This window comes from Aquarana catesbeiana, linkage group LG08 (assembly GCF_042186555.1).
Source record: "Aquarana catesbeiana isolate 2022-GZ linkage group LG08, ASM4218655v1, whole genome shotgun sequence".
NCBI classification, from domain to species: Eukaryota; Metazoa; Chordata; class Amphibia; order Anura; family Ranidae; genus Aquarana; species Aquarana catesbeiana.
The window spans coordinates 27215070-27233502 of record NC_133331.1 but is presented as its reverse complement, the minus strand read 5'-3'; the positions used below and the strand labels follow the sequence as shown (position 1 = coordinate 27233502).

General features: G+C 45.1%; 1 protein-coding gene across 3 annotated transcripts in view; it reads left to right on the top strand.

Moving 5' to 3' along the window:
* Window positions 1-258: 258 nt before the first annotated feature.
* Window positions 259-18433, top strand: part of LOC141105649 (alpha-2-macroglobulin-like protein 1) — a 583128-nt gene continuing 564953 nt past the window's right edge. For all 3 annotated transcript variants that reach the window (XM_073595625.1, XM_073595627.1, XM_073595626.1), the window contains exon 1: window positions 259-416. In XM_073595625.1, coding sequence (XP_073451726.1) covers window positions 274-416 — 143 coding nt within the window. In that variant the 5' untranslated portion in view covers window positions 259-273. The remainder of the gene's footprint in view (window positions 417-18433) is intronic.

The window sequence follows — 18433 nt, the reverse complement described above, 5'->3', positions numbered from 1 at the left end:
AAAGTAGAGAGTGAAGCATCAGATATCTTGCAGGATCATATGTTTACAAAATGTTTATTGAAAAATGGAGGGTCCAACACTTGCGATTTGTATGAAAATGACATTGTATAAATTTGAATTCCTCTTTAATTTAAGCCCATTTATGTTTTCATTCTAACTCATATCAAATGACCTTCATATCTTGCCAATCCCCCCTCAACATAAACACAGGCCTGGATGTGACTTCCTAAACAAATATTTGATGTGTTGTGGTCAATGCCCAGCCTTGCAACCATGCCATCATACGAGCAATATAAGACCAGACAAATAGCAATTCCTAACACACAAGTATTGGCTGGTCTGTGTCACATAATGTCTCTCTGGACTTTATGTGTTGGGCTGATCCTTTTGCAGATCTACTCAGTGCAAGCAGAACTGTGAGTATTTCTTATTTAAATTATTTGTCGGTCAAGAAGGATATAACTGATACACTTTCTGTGACCACCAACCATTAGCTGTTAAATTGGCAGAGCAGATATTAGACTACAAGATTTCAGTGTTTACTCTCAGAAAGCCTTTTGAATATGGAATTTTCATTCCCGAGCATTAATTGCTAATAGGGATGAGCCGAACACCCCCCTGTTCGGTTCGCACCAGAACATGCGAACAGGAAAAAAATTTGTTCGAACACGCGAACGCCGTTAAAGTCTATGGGACACGAACATGAATAATCAAAAGTGCTAATTTTAAAGGCTAATATGCAAGTTATTGTCATAAAAAGTGTTTGGGGACCCGGGTCCTCCCCCAGGGGACATGTATCAATGCAAAAAAAAGTTTTAAAAACGGCCGTTTTTTCAGGAGCAGTGATTTTAATAATGCTTAAAGTCAAACAATAAAAGTGTAATATCCCTTTAAATTTCATACCTGGGGGGTGTCTATAGTATGCCTGTAAAGGGGCGCATGTTTCCTGTGTTTAGAACAGTCTGACAGCAAAATGACATTTTGAAGGAAAAAACACATTTAAAACTACCGCGGCTATTGCATTGCCGACAATACACATAGAAGTTCATTGATAAAAACGGCATGGGAATTCCCCACAGGGCAACCCCGAACCAAAATTAAAAAAAAAAAATGATGTGGGAGTCCCCCTAAATTCCATACAAGGCCCTTCAGGTCTGGTATGGATATTAAGGGGAACCCCAGCCAAAATTAAAAAAAAAATTGACGTGGGGTTCCCCCTAAATTCCATACCAGACCCTTCAGGTCTGGTATGGATTTTAAGGGGAACCCCGCGCCAAAAAAAAAAAACGGCATGGGGTCCCCCCTAAAAATCCATACCAGACCCTTATCCGAGCACGCAACCTGGCAGGCCGCAGGAAAAGAGGGGGGGACGAGAGTGCGGCCCCCCCCTCCTGAACCGTACCAGGCCACATGCCCTCAACATTGGGAGGGTGCTTTGGGGTAGCCCCCCAAAACACCTTGTCCCCATGTTGATGAAGACAAGGGCCTCATCCCCACAACCCTGGCCGGTGGTTGTGGGGGTCTGCGGGCGGGGGGCTTATCGGAATCTGGAAGCCCCCTTTAACAAGGGGACCCCCAGATCCCGGCCCCCCCCCTGTGTGAAATGGTAAGGGGGTACTTACCCCTACCATTTCACTAAAAAACTGTCAAAAATGTTAAAAATGACAAGAGACAGTTTTTGACAATTCCTTTATTTAAATGCTTCTTCTTTCTTCTATCTTCCTTCATCTTCTTCTTCTGGTTCTTCTGGCTCTTCTGGTTCTTCCTCCGGCGTTCTCGTCCAGCATCTTCTCCGCGGCGTCTTCTATCTTCTTCTCCTCGGGCCGCTCCGCACCCATGGCATGAGGGGGGAGGCTCCCGCTCTTCTCTTCATCTTCTTCTCTTCTTCATCTTCTTCTTCATCTTCTTCTTCTTCTTCCTTCTTCTCTTCTTCCTGTCTTCTCCGGGCCGCTCCGCAGCCATGCTGTGGCATGGAGGGAGGCTCCCGCTGTGTGACGGCGTCTCTTCGTCTGACGGTTCTTAAATAACGGGGGGGCGGGGCCACCCGGTGACCCCGCCCCCCTCTGACGCACGGTGACATGACGGGACTTCCCTGTGGCATTCCCCGTGACGTCACAGGGAAGTCCCTCAAGTCACCGTGCGTCAGAGGGGGGCGGGGTCACCGGATGGCCCCGCCCCCCGTTATTTAAGAACCGTCAGACGAAGAGATGCCGTCACACAGCGGGAGCCTCCCTCCATGCCACAGCATGGCTGCGGAGCGGCCCGGAGAAGACATGAAGAAGAGAAGAAGGAAGAAGAGAAGAAGAAGAAGAAGATGAAGAAGAAGATGAAGAAGAAGATGAAGAAGAGAAGAAGATGAAGAGAAGAGCGGGAGCCTCCCCCCTCATGCCATGGGTGCGGAGCGGCCCGAGGAGAAGAAGATAGAAGACGCCGCGGAGAAGATGCTGGACGAGAACGCCGGAGGAAGAACCAGAAGAGCCAGAAGAACCAGAAGAAGAAGAAGATGAAGGAAGAAAGAAGAAGCATTTAAATAAAGGAATTGTCAAAAACTGTCTCTTGTCATTTTTAACATTTTTGACAGTTTTTTAGTGAAATGGTAGGGGTAAGTACCCCCTTACCATTTCACACAGGGGGGGGGGCCGGGATCTGGGGGTCCCCTTGTTAAAGGGGGCTTCCAGATTCCGATAAGCCCCCCGCCCGCAGACCCCCACAACCACCGGCCACGGTTGTGAGGATGAGGCCCTTGTCCTCATCAACATGGGGACAAGGTGTTTTGGGGGGCTACCCCAAAGCACCCTCCCAATGTTGAGGGCATGTGGCCTGGTACGGTTCAGGAGGGGGGGGGGCCGCACTCTCGTCCCCCCCTCTTTTCCTGCGGCCTGCCAGGTTGCGTGCTCGGATAAGGGTCTGGTATGGATTTTTAGGGGGACCCCATGCCGTTTTTTTTTTTTTTTTTTTGGCGCGGGGTTCCCCTTAAAATCCATACCAGACCTGAAGGGTCTGGTATGGAATTTAGGGGGAACCCCACGTCAATTTTTTTTTTAAATTTTGGCTGGGGTTCCCCTTAATATCCATACCAGACCTGAAGGGCCTTGTATGGAATTTAGGGGGACCCCCACATCATTTTTTTTTTTTATTTTGGTTCGGGGTTGCCCTGTGGGGAATTCCCATGCCGTTTTTATCAATGAACTTCTATGTGTATTGTCGGCAATGCAATAGCCGCGGTAGTTTTAAATGAGTTTTTTCCTTCCAAATGTCATTTTGCTGTCAGACTGTTCTAAACACAGGAAACATGCGCCCCTTTACAGGCATACTATAGACACCCCCCAGGTACGAAATTTAAAGGGATATTACACTTTTATTGTTTGACTTTAAGCATTAATAAAATCACTGCTCCTGAAAAAACGTCCGTTTTTAAAACTTTTTTTTGCATTGATCCATGTCCCCTGGGGCAGGACCCGGGTCCCCAAACACTTTTTATGACAATAACTTGCATATAAGCCTTTAAAATTAGCACTTTTGATTCCTCCCATAGACTTTTAAAGGGTGTTCCGCGGCATTCGAATTTGCCGCGAACACCCCAAATTGTTCGCTGTTCGGCGAACTTGCGAACAGCCAATGTTCGAGTAGAACATGAGTTCGACTCGAACTCGAAGCTCATCCCTAATTGCTAATCTATCGATCACTTTTATTTCTTTATATTTTTGTTTATTTTTAACTAAAGGATTGGTATCATGGAACTTCTGGGTATTCCATATATTTTATAGTTTTATTTGGCATTTTGTTTATAAGGCTTCAGGCACACTAGAAAGCTAAAAACTGCTTTAGAAACACTGTACAAAAAAAAAAAGCGAATGTTTTAATGTTTTTGCTGGCGTTTAGCAGTGTTTAATCAAGTGTTTAAAGGGGCTGTAAACCCTCAAGGTTTTTCACTTTAATGCATTCTATGTATTAAGGTGAAAAACCTCCTGTGATGCAGCAGCCCCCCACAGCCCCCCTTTTACTTACCTGAACCCGGTCTTATCAGTGACGTGGATAAACACACCAGCTCCAGCCGGTGTCTCGGGCCCTGATTGGATAGACTGATAGCAGCGCAGCCATTGGCTCCCACTGCTGTCAATCAAATCCAATAACGTGGGAGCTGGGGGAGCAGGACCGAGTTCTGCTCTCTGTGTCAATGGACGCATCAGCAGGACCCAGGAATGGTCCCGCACGAGTGCCCCCAGGGAGAGCGGATCTCCAACGGGGCACTTGAGAAGAGGAGGAGCCAGGAGCGCTGCTGAGGGACCCCAGAAAAGGAGGATCAGGGCCACTCTGTGCAAAACCAAATGCACAGAGGAGGTAAGTATGACATGTTTGTTTTTTGGGTTTTTTTTAACAACAAACCTTTACATATCCACGCTGACAGCTGAATGTAAAAAAAAATAAATTGCTGGCATTGAACAAATGTGAAAAAATGGCAGGCCCACCCAATTTATACCAGGCCCTTTGGGTCTGGTATGGATTTTAAGTGGAACCCCATGGCAAAATGTAAAAAAAAAATGGCGTGGAGTCCCTCAAATCCATACCAGTCCCTTAGGTCTGATATGGATTTTGAGGGGAGCCCTCATACCAAAATTTTGTTTAAGAATGGCATGAATTCCCCCAAAATCCATACCTGATCTTTATCTGAGCATGCAGCCTAGCAGGCTAGAAAAAAAGGGGGGGGAAGAACGAGGGCCACTTCCCCCCTGAACAATACCAGGTCACATGCCCCCAACATGGGGGGCTGCTTTGGGGCAGGGGGGTTTTCAGGGCAGCCGTGGCGGCACGATTGACAATTTGATGATGGATCTACGCTGGTAACATTTGTTTTTTTAATAAAGGGCTTGTGAAAAACTTGTTTTTTTATTTACTTTTTACACTTTTTTCTGAATAAGTAGGTATACTATATATCCCATACTTGTTCACATGGGGGGGGCAGGGCAGGATCAGGGGGCTCCCTTGTTTAAGGGGGCTTCCAGATTCTGATATGCCCCACTGTGGGGAAGAGACCCTTGTCCCCAACAACATGGGGGCAAGGTGCTTTAAGGGGGCAGGGCCCCACTGCCCCAAAGCACCTCCCCATGTTAAGGGCATGTGGCATGGTATGGTTCAGGATCACTCGCCTCGCACCGCCCCGCCCCTTTCCTGGCCTGCCAGGCTGCATGCTTGGACAAGGGTCCGGTATGGATTTTGGGGGACCCCATGCCATTTTTTTTTCCATGTGGGGGGTTCCTCTTAAAATGCATACCAGACCCAAGGGTCTGGTATAAATTTGGAGGGAACCCCATGCCATTTTTTAAAAAACATTTGACTTGGGGTTCCCCTTAAAATCCATACCAGACCCAAAGGGCCTGGTATGAATTGGAAGGGACCCCAACGCCATTTTTTCCACATTTTTTTTAATGAAAATTGATTGTTTATAAACAAGGGAATATATTAAGTCTTTTTTATTGCCAGAACTGTTTTTTACATTCAACGAGGAACCCCACTGGCAGCTGATGATTCATCTATTTTTAAGGACGCAGCATCCGGCTTCTCGGCCCGCTCCTTAACAACCAGTTAATCATTGGTTGTTAAGGACACCGGCGGCCTCTGCAAAAAAAAAAAAAAAACTCTGCTAAATGCTGGCTCCCAAATAAGCAGCTGTAAAAACACCCAGTGTGCATGAGGCCTAACAGTCAATACACTAAGATTATTCCTTACTAAAACTCACTAATGATTTACTAACTGCTAAAATAAACAGCCAGTACTCCATACTCCTTCTACTTGACCTCTCTGCGGCCTTTGATACTGTTAACCACCCGCTCCTTCTCAATAAGCTACATTCCCTTGGCCTCCGAGATTCTACTCTATCCTGGTTCTCTGCCTATCTATCACAGCGCTCCTTCAGTGTCACCTACAACTCTGTCTCCTCCTCTCCATTGCCCCTTTCTGTGGGGGTCCCCCAAGGCTCGGTTCTTGGACCCCTTCTCTTTCCTATCTACACCTCCTCCCTTGGTCACTTGGTCACTTCCAATACCACTTATACGCCGATGACACCCAAATCTATCTGTCTACTCCTCACCTCACTCCTTCAGTCTCCTCTCACATTACTAGCTTACTAACTGACATATCAGCATGGATGTCACACCACTTCCTTAAACTAAATCTCTCTAAAACTGAGCTATTAATATTCCCCCCCGCCCGTGCCCCTCTCCCTGACTTTTCCATCAAAATCAATAATGTAACTATCAGTCCCTCCCCTCACACCAGGGTACTAGGTGTAATCCTAGACTCTGACTTATCATTTCAGCCCCAAGTTCAATCGCTGTCAAAAGTTTGTAGAATTCACCTCCGTAACATCTCTAAAATTCGCCTCTTTTTAACAAATTAAACCACCAAGCTCCTCATTCACTTCCTTGTTATCTCTCGCCTTGACTATTGCAACTCCCTTCTCATTGGCCTGCCTCTCCATAGGCTCCTCCCCTCTTCAGTCTATCATGAATGCTGCCAGACTTATCCACCTTACCAACCGCTCAGTGTCTGCCAACCCTCTCCTCCAATCCCTACACTGACTTCCAATCACCCAGCGAATTAAATACTAACCACAACATACAAAGCCCCGAGCTACATCACCAATCTTATTTCCAAACATCATCCAAATCGTCCTCTCCGCTCTTCTCAAGACCTTCTACTCTCAAGCTCTCTCATCTCCTCCTCCCATGCTCATCTCCAGGATTTCTCCAGAGCCTCTCCCATCCTCTGGAACTTGCTACCTCCACTGGTCCGGCTATCCCCTACTCTTGCTACCTTCAGGCGATCCCTGAAAACTCATCTCTTCAGGGAAGCCTATCATGTCTCCAACTAATCTCCTACCACTTCCATCAGCTCATTCCCCACAGTTACAACCTTTTGTACCACCTGCCCCACCCTATTAGATTGTAAGCTCTTCTGAGCAGGGCCCTCTTAATCCTAGTGTTAACCCCTTCCCTGCCACTGTCATTTCTACATTGATCAGTGCATTTTTATAGCACTGATCAATGTAATAATGTCACTGGTCCCCAAAAAGTGTCATTTGGGGTCAGATTTGTCCGCTGCAATGTCACAGTCCCGCTAAAAATCGCAGATCACCAACATTACCAGTAAAAACAATTTAAAAAAATAAAAGTCCCTAAATATGTCCCGTAGTTTATAGACGTGATAACTTTTGCGCAAACCTATCAATATACACCTATTGCGATTTTTTTTACCAAAAATATGTAGAAGAACATATATCAGCCTAAACTGATGAATACATTTGTTTTTTTTTTTATATATATATTTTTTTTTCTGGAAATGTATGATAGCAGAAAGTAAAAAAAAAAAACATTTTTTTCAAAATGGTCACTCTTTTTTTGTTTATAGTGCAAAAAATAAAACCCGCAGAGGTGATAAAATACCACCAAAAGAAAGCTCTATTTGTGGGAAAAAAAGGACGTCAATTTTGTTTGGGTACAAGGTCGCACGACCGCGCAATTGTCAGTTAAAGCGATGCAGTGCTGTATCTCAAAAAATGGTCACAGCAGTCAGGAAGTAGATAAATCCTTCCGGGGCTGAAGTGATTAATAGAGGCTTTCTATCATAACATGTTCAGTTATTGGGGGAAAATAATGAATTCCAACCAATGTAATATTTATTTTTTGCTAATGGAACATTTTAATGAGAACTTTCAAGAGATAAAATAACAAATGTGCTTAACACTATTAAAGGTGACTATGAGATACTTATACTTGAAGAAACTGCCCAAGTCCCCTTCCCTCACTTGTACCAGGTGGCGTTTGGATATTTATTATCGCAAAAAGTAAACATTTCAAAATTGTCGCTTTTTTTTTTTATAGCGCAAAAAATAAAAACTGCAGAGGTGATCAAATACCACCAAAAGAAAGCTCTACTTGTGGGAAACAAAGGACATCAATTTTGTTTGGGTACAGCATCGCACGTCCATGCAATGGTCAGTTAAAGCGATGCAGCGCCATATGAGGGGCAAATCTTCCGGTCTTTAAGTGGTTAAAGCAGAGTTCCAGTCATTTGTTTGTTTATTAAAAGTCAACAGCTACAAATAGTGTAGCTGCTGACTTTTAATAAACAGCCACCCACCTGTCCCACGGTCCAGCCGGGTACTCATCGCAGCCGTGTTCTCCCCGTGTCCTCCCTCCCGCGCCGCCATCTCTACACAGCCGAGTGCCCACTGCACATGCGCGAGCAGTGCTGCGGTCTGTGACTGGCCCCCGAAGCCTTCTAGGACCTGTCGTATCCCAGAAGACTTCAGGAGGGAGGGCTGCTGCTTGCGGTCACCTAGACGACCGGAACGGAAGTGGAAAGCAGGTACCTGTCAAATTTGGGTACCTGCCACCCCCCACCCCCTCCTCCCCAAAAGCTCTGTTTCACAAACAGGAGCCGGGGAGGAGGCCTTAAAGTGGAAGTTCCACTTTTGGGTGGAACTCCGCTTTAATATAGTAAGTACTGGAAAGAAGACTTTATTAAATTTGTAAGGCTCTCTCTGAGCTTCATGTCATTGCATTGATTTTCATGCGGGCGATCTCCAGAGTCCTGCTGCTGTGTCCATTGACACAGACAGTAGGACTCGGCCCCGCCCCCCTGGCTCCCGTGTGACTGGCTTTGGTTGACAGCAGCTGCTATCAGTCTATCTAATGAGGACCCGAGACAGCGGCTGAAGCAGCTAGGCTTGTCCTCATTGCTGGAACGATTGGGTTCAGGTAATAGAAAGGGGGGCTCTGGGGGGGGCCAGCTGCAGCACAGAAGGTTTTTCACCTTAATGCACTAAGGTGAAAAACCATGAAGGTTTACAACTCCTTTAACTACTTCACCCCTACCCCCCCCCCATCATAGAAAAACACATATACGAGAGTCAGCAGGGCTGCACACCCCAGAAGAATGAAAACATAGAAAAATTCCCCACGGGGCTTTTTAGCAGCGAAATAAACATGATATGAAATTGTAAGAAAAAAAATTAATTGTTTTATTTAATGATTGAAAGATTCAAATATACAAAGAGTTTAAAATATGAGCTCTGGTTGGTGACATAAAAACAGAGTAGCCATAATTGATGATAACTAGGGATGAGCCGAACCTCCCCCCCTCCCCCCCGGTTCGGTTTGTACCAGAACATCCGAACATGCAAAAAAGTTTGTTCGAACACGCGAACACCGTTAAAGTCTATGGGATAAGAAAGTGAAAAATAAAAAGTTCTAATTTTAAAGGCTTATATGCAAGGTTTTGCCCTAAAAAGTGTTTGGGGACCTGGGTCCTGCCCCAGGGGACATGTATCAATGAAAGAAAAAGTTTTAAAAACGGCTGTTTTTTTCAGGAGCAGTGATTTCAGGAATGCTTAAAGTGATACAATAGTATGCCTGTAAAATGGCGCAGTTTTCCCATGTTTAGAACAATACCACAGAAAAATGACATTTCTAAAGGAAAAAAAGTCAGCTTGTGGCTGTAATGTATTATCGGGTCCTGGCAATATACATGAAAATCATTGAGAAAAATGGCATGGGTCCAACCCCCCAGCCCATTACAAGGCTCTTTGGGTCTGGTATGGATATTAAGGAGAACACTGCACCCAAATTTAAAAAAAAATGGCGTGGGGGGGACCCAGACACTATATACTCTGAACAGAAGTATATATACTATACAGCCTGCCCTATATACTCTGTAGGGATGAGCCTGATGTTCGAGTCAGGTGTTAGCCTGTTCGCCGAATAGCGAACAATTTGGGGTGTTCGTGGCAAATTCGAAAGCCACGGAACACCCTTTAAAAGTCTATGGGAGAAATAAAAAAATGCAAATTTTAAAGGCTAATTTGCATGGTATTGTCATAAAAAGTCTTTGGGGACTCGGGTCCTGCCCCAGGGGACCTGTATCAATGCAAAAAAAGTTTTAAAAACGGCCTTTTTTTCAGGAGCAGTGATTTTAATGATGCTTAAAGTGAAACAAAAAAAATGGGGAATATTCCTTTAAATTTCGTACCTGGGGGGTGTCTATAGTATACCTGTAAAGTGGCGCATGTTTCCCTTGTTTACAACAGTCCCTGCACAAAATGACATTTCTAAAGGAAAAAAAGTAATTTAAAAGTACTCACAGCTATAATGAATTGTCGGTCCCGGTGTCTTGCTGAGAAAGTTCCCCCGGCGGATAAGGACCCTTCTGTATTGCGCAGGTGCAGCGCTTGCACAGTACGAACGACTAGGAGCCGCCGACAATAACCGAAGCTGAAAAACTTCAATCAGCTGTACACGGCGCCTGCGCTGTGGGTCCAGGTTCAAGCCCCACCATCCAAGTGGACCTAGAGGGAGAATAAAAAAGTGCCGAGCGAAGTGAGGCCGTGCCCGAAGCGTGGCGAGTAAAGTGAGCCAGCGAGGGGCCCTCATACAGGCGCAGTGTACAGCTGATTTCTATTCTATTTGGCTTTGGCTATTTCCGCCGGCTCCTACTGCGCAAGCGCTGCGCCTGTGCAGTAGAGGGGGGTCCTTATTCGCCGAGGGGAACTTTCCCAGCAGAACACCGGCAATACACATAAAAGTCATTAAAAAAAACGGCATTGGATCCCCCACAGTCCATTACCAGGCCCTTTGGCTCTGTTATGACTATTAAGGGGAACCCCGAACCAAACTTAAAAAAAAAAAAAATGTGTGGGGGTCCCCCCAAATTCCATACCAGGCCCATCAGGTCTGGTATGGATATTAAGGGGAACCCAACTCCAAAATTACCCACTTCAATACCAGGCCTATTCTGGCACTTCTCTCTACATGTAAAAATCATCATTTATTTGCTAGAAAATTACTCAGAACCCCCAAACATTATATAAGTTTTTTTAGCAGACACCCTAGTGTATATAAAATGTCATTGCAACTTTTTTTTTGCACGCTATTTGCGCAATCATTTTTCAAACGCCTTTTAAAAAAAAAAATAAAACAGTTTCATGAATTAAAAAATAAAAAACAGTAAAGTTAGTACAATTTTTTTGTATAATGTGAAAGACGATGTTACGCCACTTAAATAGATACCTAACATGTCATGCTTTAAAATTGAGCACACTCATGGAATGGCGCCAAACTTCGGTACTTAAAAATCTCCATAGGCAATGCTTTGAAAATTTTTACAGGTTACCAGTTTAGAGTTACAGAGGAGGTCTAGTGCTAGAATTGTTGCACACGCTCCAACGCACACACCGTGTTTACATATGTGGGCAGGACTTACATGTGTATTTGCTTGTGAAGGCGAGCTACAGTACCGGCGACAGGGGCATTTTAATTTTTTTTTTTTTTTTTTTATTGTACTTAATTTTTTTTATTTTTACACTTTTTTTTTACATTTTTTAAAAAATTTCTTTTATTCCTATTACAAGAAATGTAAACATCCCTTGTAATAGGAATCTATTGTGACAGGTCCTCTTTATGGAGAGATGCAAGGTCAAAAAGACCCCACATCTCTCCTCCAGGCTGGAAAGCATGAGATCGAGAAAACAAATTCACAGATCTCATGCTGACAGCTGCGATCGTGGCTTTGTTTACTTCTGTGAACGTTATGACGTCACGCCCGGCCTCCAATGGTCATAGAGATGACTGGTGAGGTGACCATCTGGTCACCAGAAATCTCTATCGTCGTCATCCAGCGCTGGCCGATTCTTTCTCCGGGCCCCCGATGGCACGGGAGAGCCTGGAAAAACACCGGATGGCGCCGGGAGGGGGGACGTCCCCTCCTATCGCCTATAAGAACAATCAAGTGGCGGAACTGCCCCTATGATCACTCTTATCATGCACAAAATCGCCGGCTGGAAATAATAATGTCTGAATTATGCCTGTAGCTGCAGCGTGTGTTTGAACACATTTTTTGCCTGTTCGCATGTTCTGCTGCGAATTGAACCAAGGGTGTTCGGCTCATCCCTAATACTCTGAAGAAAATTGGGTCTTTGGTGTTGGTGGTGCCACAACACTGTAACCCCTCACAGTTACTCTTGGTGGACGCAGGAACGGGCCCTGCAGTGAAATCTTAGATCAAGAATTGTAATTACATGCCTCTTTTAAACAGGGGCAGAAAAATTGGGCCTATGGTGGTGGTGGTGCCACAACACTGTAAGCCCTCACAGTTACTCTAATTGGACGCAGGAACGGGCCCTGCAGTGAAATATTAGATCAAGAATTGTAATTACATGTGCCTGTTAAACAGGGGACGAAAAATTGGACCTTTGGTGGTGGTGGTGGTGCTACAACACTGTAAGCCCTCACAATTACTCTTGTTGGGCGCAGAAACAGGCCCTGCTGTTAAATATTATTTCAAAAATAGTAATTACATGTCCGTGTTAAACAGGAGCATACAAATTTGGCCTTGGGTGGTGGTGCCACAACACTGTAACCCCTCACAGTTACTCTTTGTGGGTGCAGAAATGGGCCCTGCTGTGAAATATTAGATCAAAAATTGTAATTACAATACAGTGCAGCCATAGTGCAGTTGCTACTACTTTTCTGGTGGTGTACACAGTAAACAATACAGTGTAGTGTGGTGTTGCAAAACAAAATATACATCATGTCCGGAAGGCCACCGAGGAGAGGCAGATGCTCACAAGCCACTTAAAGAGGGCAAGCAGGCTCTGTGTCTACAGTCAACAGTGCTGGTCGTGGACATGGTGCATCCTCTGCAGGTGGCCGTAGGGCACGCTTGTCCTATTTCTCTGCTGCTGTCTGTGTTATTGAGCTAGAACATGCAGAAGAGTTGGTGGAGTTGATAACAAAGCCATCCTCATCCTCTGTCACCCAGGCTCAGAGTAGTTTGCCTTTCAATGCAGCTGCCATTGCAGACCATTCCACCGGCTCCTTGTCCACAGTCACTCCTTCTGTAGCCCCACCATCATGCACGGAGGAGTCCCCTGAACTATTCGACCACAGTGTTGGGTACATGCTGCTGGAGGATGCGCAGCGATTTGAAGGCTCCGATGTTGGTTCCCAGGTTGAGGAAGGGAGTAATGTGAGCCTAGAGAGAGGGGGGTGCCCAAGAAGGAGAAGAAACTGGCAGTCATGTCCCCCCAACTGCAGAATAGTGCCAAGTTTGCTCCAGTGACAAGGAGGGAGGGGATGATGAGGTCACTGACTCTACTTGGGTGCCTGATAGAAGAGAGGAGGAGGAGGAGGCACAACTCCAATGAGGCAGGATTTCATCTAGTGGGCAGCTTAAGGGTAGCCACTCTACTGCATCACACCGTAGAGCTCCGCAGGTGCAGGGCGCTGCTGACTCCCAGCTGATTTTGAAAAGTTCCTTGGTGTGGACCTTTTTGGACACGTGTGCAGCAGATCGCACCGTTTGCAACCTATGTCTGAAGCGGATCAAGTGTGGGCAGAACAGCAGCCGCTTGGGCACCACATGCTTGACCAGACATATGAAGACCTCCAATGCAGTCTGTTGCCCGTATACTATATTTATGATTTAATGATTTTGGGTTAAATGAGAGTTCTTTGACCATGAGTGTAAGCTTTAACCCAATAACAACATTTATTATTGAGTAGTTGAAAGTCTAAAACACAACCATCTATCTATAGTCTACACCAAGAGAGGAAATATTAGGTTAAAATAAGAGAACTACGTGAAGGAATACAGAGTATATTCCTTAAAACATTAATCTACAAACATATTTAGTTACAAGTAAAATGCAGACCTTTCCCATAATTACCCTTTGCACCAAGGTTCCATTCTGATGGTTACTCTCCCATAAAAGTGTGTTTTTCCCTCCCATCTAGTTTATGTATATCATTACAGGCTAATGCTTAATTGGTTGGCATAGAGTGGCTCTGATTGGTGAACTTCCCTATTTCTGGTTAAGCACTGGCTACATCTGCAATCCCTAAACTTTGCATAAGTCAACCCCTTTTAATGCAAATCCTTGTGACTATTCTGAGCAGAAGATTAACTTGAATTTTCCCAGGAAGTTAAATATTGATTACAGGTTGGCCTCCCTTCATTGCATATCCCAGCATGGGATCCTTTGAAGTGGGTATGTGTAAAGCAATGAGGTTTGGATCCCATTGTTTGTATATACAAGCCTAGGCACCGACTTGTCTGGTCTACCAGAGATTTTTGTTAAGATAATATGTTCCGCCCTACATAGATACAAGCTAAATGAAATATATTCATAGTTACAATATTTTACAGCTATTAATGGAGATTTCACATAAACTCATAAGGCAACAAGTCCGTTGGCAACAGCACTTGAAAGACCCACATCAAAGAAAAAGGCGGACTTCTCCTTGCTCCTCATCTGGGATCTCCAACCCTACTATACCTCCAGTCCTCTCAAAAAACTGCACTGAGAGGAATTAAGGTATAGCAATAGGTGTCCCAAGTACTTGCAGCCAATCTGATAGCAGTATATCACCATCTGATTTTAGCAGGCAAATTTCCCTACCCCAGTTGCTAAACCGTAAAAAGAAATTTGGTCCCAGCCATCCCCATGCTCAGCTTCTGAATGCTAGCTTGGCCAAATTGCTCGCTCTGCAACTGCTGCCGTATAGCTGGTAGACTTTGCCCCCTTTTGTGAATTTGTGGAGTGTGCTGTACCTCAGTTGCAGGTTCCAAAACGCCATTTCTTTTCATGGTAGGCCATTTCAGCTCCCTACCGGCATGTGGAAGGCAATGTTTTTGTCTTGTTGGACAGGGCAGTCAGCAGTAAGGTGTATATTATCGCTGACTCATGGTCTAGCAGGTATGGGCAGGGATGTTACCTTTCCTTCATGGCGCATTGGGTAACTCTGCTGGCAGCTGGGAAGGATGCACGACAAGGTTCAGTATTGTTGGAGCTTGTTCCGCCACCACACCTCCAAAATGCTAGTGGTGATTCTGCCACAGCTCTCTCCTCCACTCCCTCCTCTTCTTCTTTCTCTATGGCCTCTTCTGCAGATTTGTCCTCTGAACCAGCGGTGCTCCGTAAGCGTTCAAGGGTCTATGCAAGCACTCAGGCAAAAAGATGCCATGCAGTGCATGAGTTACATAGTTACATAGTATGTGACAAGAGATGGTTTTCAGTCTAGAAACCCAAGGAGTTGTACGTGGCTGGGAGGAGGTTGTTACAGATCATGTGATCCTTAGTGACCCAGAGGACTCAGAATCGAATACCTCTGCAAACTTTTCGGCATCAACCACCTCTGAGCCTGCCCCTGCAGAGCTGACAGAATCTCTGCCCAAGTGTGGCTCCTGTCCCCTAAGCAGACCAACTCAAGCATGGCGTCTTTTTGCCTGAGTGCTTGCGTAGCCCCTAGAATGCCTATGGAGCACCGCTGGTTCCGACGACAAATCTGCACAGGAAGAGGCCATAGAGGAAGAAGAAGAAGAGGGGGTGGAGGAGAGAGGTGTGGCAGAATCACCACTACCAGCATTTTGGAGGCATGGTGGCGGAACAAGCTCCAACAATACTGCACCCTGTAGTGCATTCTTCCCAGCTGCCATCAGGGTTACCCAGTGTGCCGTGAAAGAAAGGTAACGTCCCTGTCCATGCCTGCTGGACCTTGAGTCAGCGGTAATATGCACCTTACCGCTGACCGCCCTGTCCAACAAGGCCAAGACATTGCCTTCCACATGTCGGTAGAGAGCCGGAATGGCCTTGCGAGAAAAAAATTGGCATTTGGGAACCTGCCATTGAGGTACCGCACATTCAACAAATTCTCAAAAGGGGGCAGAGTCTACCAGCTGAAAAGGCAGCAGTTGGAGTGCTAGCAATTTAGTCAAACTAGCATTCAGCCACTGAGCGCGTGCATGGCTGGGAACAAATTTCTTTCGCTGGTTTAGCAACTGGGGTAGGGAAATTTGCCTGCTACAATCAGATGTTGGTGTACCGCTAGCAGATTGCCCGGAAGTGCTTGGGACACCTAATTCTACACCTTCATTCCTCTTAGTGCAGGTCTCTGAGAGGACTGAAGTTATAGTGGGGTTGGAGATCCCAGCTGATGAGGAGCAAGGAGAGGTCCGTCTTGTACTTTGGTGTGAGTCTTTTAAGTACTGTTGCCAACGGACTGCATGGGAGCTAGACATATGTCTGGTCAAGCATGTGGTGCCCAAGCGGCTGCTGTTTTGGCCACACTTGATACGCTTCAGACATATGTTGCAAACAGCAACGGTGCGATCTGCTGCACACGTCTCAAAAAAGGCCCACACCAAAGAAATTTTGAAAAAACACACAGAGTCAGCAGCGCCCTGCACATGCGAAGCTCTGCGGTTTGATGCAGTCAGTTGCTTGCCCTTAAGCTGGCCCTTGGAGGGCATCACTTCTATCTGCACCCACATAGACTCAGTGACCTCATCATCTCCTCCCTCCTCGTCACTGGAGCAAACCTGGCAGTATGCTGCAGCTGGGGGAACATGACTGCCAGTTTCTTGTCCTTCTTGGGCACCCCCTCTCTCTGGGCTCAAGTTACTGCCTTCATCCTCAATCTTGGTACCATCATCAGAGCCTTCAAAATGATGCGCATCCTCCTGCAGCATATACCCTACACTGTGGTCGAACAGTTTAGGGGACTCCCCAGGGGATGATGGTGGGGCTAGGGAAGGAGGGACTGATGACATTGAGCGGATGGAAGAGGCCGCTTTGGCAGCTGCATTGGCAGACAAAGTACCCTGAGCTTGGGTGACAGAGGATGAGGAGGCTTGGTCATCCACTCTACCAACTCTTCTGCAGGTTGTGGCTCAACGCGGCCAGCTGCCGAAAAAAAGGACAAGCGTGCCCCACGGCCACGTGCTGAGGATGCACCGCGTCCACAACCAGCGCTGTTGGCTGTAGACACAGAGCCTGCTTGCCCTCTTTTAGTGGCCTGTGAGCATTTGCCTCTCCTTGGTGGCCTTCCAGACATACTGTACAATTAGATTATCAAAACAATGCCTGAAGTTTACTAAAAACCGTACACCAGGAATGGCCTACAGTCAGGTAGACTATATATACAAGCCTGTATATATATATATATATATATATACAGTATATCTATCTATATATATATATATATATATATATATATATATATATATATATATATATATATATATATTTTTTTTTTTTTTTTTAAATGAACTGCAGCTCATTGACTCACCTGCCTGTCTGCCTGAAAGTGTCTTTGAACACGCACTCCAAGAATGGCCTACAGTCAGGTATAGGCTTGGCTGGACTACAATGCAGTGGATATATATTTTATGAATTGCAGCTCACTGTCACCTGCCTGCCTGCCTGAAAGTGTCTTTGAACACATACTCCAGGAATGGCCCACAGTCAGGTATTGGCTTGGCTAGACTCAACTGCCTGCCTAAAGTATATTAGAAACAGTACAGCAGGAACGGTCTGCAATGAGATCTAGCCAAACTGCATGCAGTGGATAAATATATATATATATATATATATATATATATATATAGAGGGATGAGCCGAACACCCCCCCATTTGGCTCGTATCCAGAACATGCGAACAGGCAAAGAATTCATTCGAACACGCGAACACCGTTAAAGTCTATGGGACACGAACATGAATAATCAAAAAAGTGCTCATTTTAAAGGCTTATATGCAAGTTTTGTCATAAAAAGTGTTTGGGGACCTGGGTCCTACCCCAGGGGACATGTATCAATGCAAAAAGAAGTTTTAAAAACTGATGTTTTTTCGGGAGCAGTGATTTTAATAATGCATAAAGTGAAACAATAAAAGTGAAATATTCCTTTAAATTTCGTACCTGGGAGGTGTCTATAGTATGCCTGTAAAGTGGTGCTTTTTTCCCGTGTTTAGAATAGTCTGACAGCAAAATGACATTTCTAAAGGGAAAAAAATTAATGAAATAATAGCAGCTATAGTGAATTGTCGGCTATAGTGAATTGTCTATGGGAGAAAACGAAAGTGCTAATTTTAAGGGTTAATATGCAAGTTATTGTCATAAAAAGTGTTTGGGGACTCGGGTCCTGCCCCAGGGGACATATATCAATACAAAAAGAAGTTTTAAAAGCGAACATTTTTTCGGGAGCAGTGATTTTAATAATGATTAAAGTGAAATAATAAAAGTGTAAAATTCCTTTAAATTTCGTACCTGGGGGATGTCTATAGTATGCCTGTAAAGGGGCGCATGTTTCCCATATTTAGAACAGTCTGACAGCAAAATGACATTTCTAAAGGAAAAAGTAATTTAAAACTACTCACGGCTATAATGAATTGTCGGTCCGACAATAATCATAAAAGTTTATTGATAAAAATGGCATGGGATTTCCCCACAGGGGAACCCCAAACCAAAATTTAAAACAAAATGCGTAGGGGTCCCCCTAAATTCCATACCAGGCCCTTCAGGTCTGGTATAGATATTAAGGGGAACCCCACACCAAATTTTTTTTTAAAAATGGCGTGGGAGTCCCCCTCAAAATCCATACC